Source organism: Botrytis deweyae (genome assembly GCF_014898535.1).
Source record: "Botrytis deweyae strain B1 chromosome Unknown BDEW_003, whole genome shotgun sequence".
In the NCBI taxonomy this organism is placed as follows: Eukaryota; Fungi; Ascomycota; class Leotiomycetes; order Helotiales; family Sclerotiniaceae; genus Botrytis; species Botrytis deweyae.
The window spans coordinates 86,816-94,946 of record NW_024066210.1 but is presented as its reverse complement, the minus strand read 5'-3'; the positions used below and the strand labels follow the sequence as shown (position 1 = coordinate 94,946).

The following is an 8,131-nucleotide window of genomic DNA, read 5'->3' as shown; positions in this document are numbered from 1 at the left end:
TGCCTATATGCGACCGACCCTCTCTCATAACTTCATAAGCCTCCACTGCCCAGTTACCCAGCAGTATTCTCGAGTCAAGACCACCACTCAAGACTCAAGACCTGTCAAGCTTCAAGCCTTTCAAACTTTCAAACATTCCAACCAAGATCCTTCCTCAACATCCGCCCTCCCGACGAGTTACCGTAAGAATACATCATAGTGTCTCTACCAAGAGCCAATTAAATGACTCTGATAAGAGAACACTTGGCCACCAATTAAATTTCGCATTAGACCCTTGATTTTTGATTTTTAGCTTATGCACACGCGACAGTGGTTTTATTAGTGTATACTGTGGACCGAAAGGGCCCTAGTCGATCCCTTCTCAAAAAAGTTTAACGAGGTCTTTTCTCTCAAGTTCGGGTGTCATCTTGATGGCTGACAAGTGAAGTTGGGTTTGAACTTCTCAATAAGATTGGTAGATCCAGATCCAAGGGAAGGCGTGTGTACGGATTTTGTGTGTGTGTGTGTGTGCGTGTGCGTGTGTGTACTCCGTATGTATGTGTATGTGTGTGTGAGATAAACCCAGATTCCATTTTTATTTGAGGCTGACGGCGCATGAATTTCGATATGTAGTGAGAGTTACACATATCTATTTGTTTTCTTTGACCGCTCAATTATCCAATGTTTGAAATCTTGTTTCCAGTGTACTGTGTATTGATATCTGTTCTTTCCTCTTGTTGATCGTAATTGTCTGTTCCCTCTCGTTTCTCGTTTCTCGTTTCTTATCCCTTGACTAACCATATCACTACCACCTACCTCCCGATACAAACTTCCGTGCATTGTGTCAATTGTGGCTGGAAGGGAAAATTTGAATTGACGAGGAGGACATTCTCCGTAGGTAGTTTCGCATCCTTGATCAATTTGGGCTCACATCTCGGCACGAACTCCTTTAATCCTGGTATTTACCGATACTAAATGGATCCCTATCGTAGGTATCTAATACTATTACGATCATGTCAAGTCTTAGCTTTTTTCTCCAGTCCACTTCACTATGTGAGTTATTATCCAATCAAACCCTAGTAATTCATAAGTTTTGATGCTTAGCTGATCATCAATTTCATCTACTCCGTAGAAGAGTGGATTCTTCCGACGGTGATACTAATTTCTGCTATGTACTGTACTGTACATGGACGGAATTGGCGAGACTCGGAATATAGCTCTGCCGTGTAGACTGCACGTCTGTACGGGATTTGAATCTTGCTATGATGAATGGGATGCATGTACATTGTACAGAAATGCTTAATGGAGTTCAACACATATGCAGCATCGAGCGATTCGAATGGGCATAGATGCTTCTTTTTTTATACTCCTGACGACGTTCTCGACACATAAGTCGTGCCTCGTAAAAGTCATGTTCAAATCAATAGTGAGGAAGTAAAATCCTGGAATGAAATTAGACCCTTCTACAAGACTAAAGTTCTAAACATACTAAGCTCCCAATGGTTACTTATCCATATACCCATTTACCCATATATCTCCATATCTAACATTAGCCCTCCGAGAATATATTGAACTATTATGTACTGTAGGCTGAAGACCGGTACATATCTGATCAAAATTAGTTTAAACATTTCTAACTGGGTTCTTCCCATGTGATGCACGTGTTAATTACTCGAGTACGGAGGAGTTGTCGGGCAGTTGGGAAAGCAAAGGTAAAAAAAGTAGAGACTCGAGGAATCGACGAGGATACATCGTTAGACACTCTACACTTTTACTCCAGCATCCCATATCTTAGCTTCACTCCACTTTTCCATTATCCACCCCCCTCCACTCTATCTGTTCGATGTGCGTACGGAGTATACATATCAAATTGCCCCCCCTCTCATTGCTCGCATCTCGTCTCATCTCAACAATCTAACATCGACATACCTTCTTCATTCAAAAGTAAAGCAATTGGAAACTCAGAAAGACTTCAACCCTTTCTTCCAAGTGACTTGTACTTCTTGCCTCTACTTCAACATCTACTTCAACATCTATATCTCTATCTACATCTATATCTCTATCTATATCTCTGCTTCTACCTTCTACCTTTTACCAATCATCTACTTCAAGTCTTACCTACATTTTAACTTCTTACCCACCTTCAATCTTCTACCCTCCTGTATAACGAGGTACAACATCGACATATACGACCATCCCATCCTATCCTATCGTATCTTTCTTATCTATCTTACTCTTCTAAGACATCGGATTCGAAGAGTTTAGTTCCCCAAGTTCCATTGTGTGGGAAATTAGAAAAGCTTTGCAAGGATCTTTGAAAGAAGATTGGATTGCATTTGCATTTGCATTGTTATCTCTCATATCCATCGATCCATCGACTCATAAAGAACCCATTGGTCGAAGCGAGAACGATCAATCATCCAATACATCCGCCACAATACTACAACGCTACCCAAAGATTAAATAAAACCAAATTCCTACTACTTACCCATTCTACACGATATTCGATTATTTTCCCTTTCTCTCTACAAGACTTCCGAAGTCATACAGTCATAATAACATACATCATAATAAATAATCATTGATTCACCTATTACATTCATATTCCATTGATCATTCATCAATCGAATATAATTGTGGTTATTAATCATCCAAACATCATTTCTCAATAATCCAATTGGGAAGTTGCTTCGATAAGAACTTTCCGAAGAAGGCTCTACAACAATAGTAAGGCCTACGATAACCGCATCGTCAACCTACTTTCTTCTATTTCTAGGAGGCGCACAATAACATCGCCGCCGTTCGGTCACTGTCACTGTAACCTTGGCTCGCTTTCACCGATAAGAGTTGGAAAAGCAACATTTCATCAATCCCTCTCACCCTTTTCTCTCCTCCACCAATCCTTAACTCTCATATCACAAAGTGAGAGTGAAATTCCATGTTCTTCGAAACAAATCGACAGACTCCCTACCCTCCTCCTACTACCACTTACGACTTCACATCAGAGAAATCGAGAGTGATGTCTACCGATTTCGCAATGCCGGTTCAACAATTCACGGCTTCCCCTTCTCAATATACTCTCTACAACAGCCAACAAATCTCTCCAACAAATACCACCCCGCCAACTCCAAATAATGCTTCTCCCACTTCACCAAGAAATGGACTTCCAAATTATTTACCCGCGCACACTAGACAGTTGCGACCACCCAAGTCACCATTGTATGTGCCAGCGGTTTTGCGACCAACAGATCCACCCAGGAGAATGATGAAGCCATCACCACTTACTCCACCACAAAGTATGCATAGCAGCTTTGATGATTTGGAGAGCGCAACAACATTGACTAGAAGATCGACTGGAGATAGTGGAAAATTTGGCTTGGGCGCAATAACTGAATCTGAATGGAGTGTCGAGGGCCTTGGAAAGGTAACCGCAATGCCAACAAGAAATCACTGGAAGGTATGTTAGCAAAAGTTTTCCCATTCTGTTATTTATTACGCAAAGCAAAAGAAGAAGAAAAGGAAAGATTATGAACGAGCCTTACCTTTTGTCTTTTCTTTTCTTTTTGCATTCAAGAAGTCTTGGGGTGTTTGGGGTATTTGTAACTTGTGCAAACAAATGTTGCAATACCTAAGGGGATATTACGTGCTAGAATTTCGCAATGGATCCCTAGCCGCCATGCACATCATTCCTCATCGCTTGGCTGGGTCGCGTGCTTCAAACAAAAATATCTATGCACCTCACATGCCAATTATCTTTCAGTCTTTTACTTCTTAATATCTACCAAGATGGGATGCTAACTCTATCGTTCAATAGCCTGATGCCGAATCCTCCATCTGCGATGAGACTACTTGCACAAAATACTTCACCTACTTCACAAGGCGCCATCATTGTCGGCGCTGTGGAAACATTTTCTGCGATCAACACTCTGGTTATTCAATTCCTCTTGATCAAGACGCCAACTACCACCCAAAGGGCACTCAAAGCCGTTCCTGCGAACACTGCTGGCACGAGTATAGAAGCTGGTCCATTGCACGATCCAGTCGTTCCAACAGCGAAAGCTCTCAAGACGAACCCAGAACTCCCACTACTCCAGTCGTTAATTGTGCCAGAGGTAGAGTTGTCGACAATCTCATTGGCCAACAATTGAAAGGTCCACCCGAGAGTCTTCCAGCAAGTGTCCCAAGAGATTGGCACTGGAGTACCTTTTAGATGAATCCTGGAACGTTACATATACACTTGGACGTTTACGAATTCTACGAATTCCCTTCCTTTTTGATACCACAATTACGATAAGAAACGGCCTATTTGAGAGAAAGATGTATGAACACACAATAATTTTCAACCAACATTGGCAGACATGTCTTCAACAATTTAATGTTTGCTGCGAGTCGAATTTAGCGTTGCTATCGCCTGCTTTCATCGCGTTGAATACCCAAAGATCCAGCTTACTTTTCGATCGGCTTTGAACTAGGCCTTTGTGCCAGAGCAATATACTATTGCTTGCATATCTTTTGATTTTTTCATGGGGGATTTTGTTTTTGGCAAAGATCTTCATACATATTACATTTTAGACTAATTGTCTGTTTGCTTTTTTTGCGTTTGCAGTTGCTTTAGCGTGGGGTTTTTTGGTTGATGCAATACAATGGGACGTCTATATATCATCTAGACTTTGATATTGGCGAATGATGGAAGATTGGGTGTTTGATGGAATGGATCCATTATTCTAATGGATGGCGTATTGGGAATGATATGATCACGGTCATGGACTTATGGGAATGGGAATGGGATTGATGATTGAAGATCGAGGAATGGGAAGGATGGGGTGTTTTGAAATGATGAGAGAAGATGAGAAATATAAGGATTGAATTGCTGGCCATATGTTTCTTGTCATAGGGTTAGATTAGATATCATAACTTTGCTACAATGAAAGTTTGAAGATTCAAAACTATATGTTCTATAGTGTTGCATTGTGATTGGGTGATGGGATCCTAATGTAAGTGAATCAAAGTTCGCGTATTGTCGATATATCAATGCCCTCGCCTATGATAGTAATCGGCTCTTCCAAGCCGCAGACTAGTTCCTACCGACTATCGAATGCTTAATTCTATCAGAGCCGAATGGTCAATGCGATCTGGTTAATGCTTAGCGGTTCTTCTAGAGATAAATTCTAGAATGATCTGAGCAGTGAGAGATGAGGTGGGAAGATTCCGCCCTGGGACGGTGCGGTGCGGTGCGGTGCGTGCGCTTGGACTTGGATTTGGGAATGTGCTTGGACGTCCACGGGTGACATGGACTTGGGGGTTGATGGGGATCTGGATAGACTTGGAGTTTTAGGAGGGGGAGGGAAAAGAAGATGGCGGAGTCGGGGTTTGAGGTTTGGATGGAGGAGTTGGGTAGGTGTTTGGGATGGGGATTGGGGTGGGGTGGGGTTAGAGTCGAACATTTTGGTGGGCGATCTTGATTTGGATTGTTGTTTGGTGTCCGAGTTGGTGTTTAGAGGTATAGTGTGTGAAGAGGGGGGAGGAGGAAAGGTGTCTAGGATAGGCATGGGTTGGGGTTCGAAGATTGGGAGATTGGGGATGCTTGAATTGAGGGGGAGGTGAGCGGAAGGGAGCGGAGCGGAAAGGAAATTTGGAAGGATGTCTAGGATGGATGGAAGGATAGAGGGACGGATGATGAGATGAGTGTTTTGATTGTGATTTTGCAAATGGAATTGAGGGTTGTGTTGATTATTTGGGATTTGGGGTGAGTTTGGATGGTGGGGAGATGGGAGATTGGAGATGGAACGGCTCGGGTTGGGAAGGGTAAGTGGAAAGGTAAATGGAGCGGCGGGGGGCTTATGATTATTCAATGTTGTTCGAGAAGGGTGGAGGAATCTGAGTAGGTGCTGGGCAAGTCTATAACAGGAGCGGGAAAGGTAGTTCTTTTTTTTTTCCCGGATCTGTTTGAAGAATAATGCGAGAAGGGAGGGGAGGAAGGAGGGTTGGGGGTTGGGCAGTGAGATGTGGCGTTGATATTCTTCAAAAAAATTCTAACATTTGACTAGGATGGATACCATAAGATGGGACGAAAATGTATGAGTGCTGGTATCGAAATAGGGGTTTGCAATTCGAGGATATCAGAAACTCGGCATCGTGTATGGAATTATCATGAGAAGCGAGCAGGAATGTTCCAGAATTTTTCGTTAGATTGAATAGGATAGGATAGGACAGGATAGAATGGGATGGGATAGGATCAGACCATGGCGGTGAGTACCAGAGCTTGGGACTTTGGATTTGTGACCACGCATTTTGGGATTCAGGGAAAGAGATGTTTAGGGTTATCCGAGGAAGTGGTTAGTAAGTGGATTCGGATGAATGGGACTGTCTCAGGCGTGGTGAATAGACAGCTGTGTGATGCACGAGTCAAGGCTAGTAACTGTCTGAAAACTCATTAAAAATCGCGGATGCTTAAAAATATTGATAATATTGATACTCAATTATCCTAAAATCTTTCGCCATCGGTGCATTTAAAGATAGAACGCACCTCTTTATTTCTCCCGCTTTCTATCTTCTACTCCTTCTGTTCATTAGTTACTAGTAAATGCCCGCTAAACTCCTTGGCTATCCTTAATTCAGCATCAAAAAGTAATTCGTTTGCCGCCCCTTCGCCTCCCGCCCCCTCGCCTAGTATGTTACCCGAAATTGATTCATTAAATCTGGGCCATTTTCAAGAGAACCTTGGAAGTTTTCTGTCCGCTCTGCCCACCTTTTGTCTAAGAAAGTCTGATACTTGTGAATGCTCATAATCTCGAAGTTGCAGATGAGGGATAGGATCATGAAAAGCAATAGAAGCACAAAGCTCACTAGATCCTCTCTCATATCTCCTTGCGTCTCCCCCAGAATTTCGTGTGGAGGTCTCAACCCAAGTTGACCTTAGATCTCCCAATACTCAATCCTCCACCCTCCGCGACTACCGCATAACAGGAGGTCTTCCTTCCCTATTCCAAACAACTCTACTTCTCACCCATTCTACCGCCTCTCTAACACCTGTTCCACCCAACGCACTAATCGGTAAAACTCGACTGTCTCTAATCGCACCGCCTCCCTCCCCCTCAAAAACCCTCTTCACTAAACCCTCTTTAATCCTCACAACTTCCACACAATCCTCCCTGTCCTGTTTATTCGCTAAAACAAGCACTGGCACTCCTTCCGTCTCCACACTTTTCAAAACATCTTCCAATACCAATTTACACTCCTCTAATCTCCCCACATCTTTGTCCCCAGTATCAGAGTCCAAATCAGCGAGATCCCCAGACCCAATGTCAGTACTATCAATTATAAAGACAATGGCGTGGCAACTGGTGTAGTAAGATTGCCATAATTTTCGAAGAGAATGTTGACCTCCTATATCCCAAATCTTCAGATACATATCTGGAAGGTCGATAGTGGAGACATTTTGACCGACGGTGGGTACTGTTTTTAGCTGTGAGGGTTCTGCTGGAGCGGGGTTGTGCGGGGAATATAGTGATTTGATTTGGGTGTGGAGAGTAGTTTTGCCAGCGTTGTCAAGGCCGAGGAGGAGAACGGAGTATTCTGTGGTATGTCAGTCTGCGAAAGCGGAGAAACAGGATTAGATGTAATTATAACGATAGAAAGGATTCATAGTTATTGTGGAATAGAGAAGAACAGGCGGATTTGTGCGATTCATGTTTGCGATGAATCAAAGCCTTGCTTTTAACGAAATCCACCATTGAACACCTAAGCTCGCATTGGCATACGAGTAAGTGCTGAATGATAGGGAATTGAGAGTATATAAGCAATCGAAAGGTCAAAACTAACCCTCTTTACTAGTGGCATATCGATACAGCCCCTTTGCTAAATGATACATCTTTTCAATGTCGACTGCGGGACCTGTAGATGCCAATCCCCACGATCTCGGAATCCTTAAAAGCTTCGCGGCGCGTCTATAGGCATAAAAGCCTGTTGAGAACTCGGTAAAACTATAGGATCCTCTGAGAATCTAAAACAGGCAGAGCTCAAGTTCGCAAACCGAGTGCCCAAGGGATTGTGGAAGAGGTGCTATCAAGTAGAGACGCAGGGCGTTTTTGAGAAGATTGTGCGGCGTGTGCAAATAGATCTGGTTCGGGATTAAGGTTAAGGTTTGAGCTAG

At 43.1% G+C, this 8,131-nt stretch overlaps 2 protein-coding genes across 2 annotated transcripts; one reads left to right on the top strand and one right to left on the bottom strand.

The window, feature by feature from the left end:
- Positions 1-2,917: 2,917 nt before the first annotated feature.
- Positions 2,918-4,189, top strand: EAE98_001428 (uncharacterized protein; the record flags this gene model as incomplete). Its single annotated transcript, XM_038949047.1, has 2 exons — positions 2,918-3,436; positions 3,794-4,189. 2 exons carry the CDS (start codon positions 2,918-2,920, stop codon positions 4,187-4,189), a joined length of 915 nt encoding a protein of 304 aa, XP_038814032.1.
- A 2,742-nt stretch (positions 4,190-6,931) lies between these two features.
- On the bottom strand, positions 6,932-7,849 carry EAE98_001427 (uncharacterized protein; the record flags this gene model as incomplete). Its single annotated transcript, XM_038949046.1, has 2 exons — positions 6,932-7,554; positions 7,801-7,849. 2 exons carry the CDS (start codon positions 7,847-7,849, stop codon positions 6,932-6,934), a joined length of 672 nt encoding a protein of 223 aa, XP_038814031.1.
- Positions 7,850-8,131: the final 282 nt, after the last annotated feature.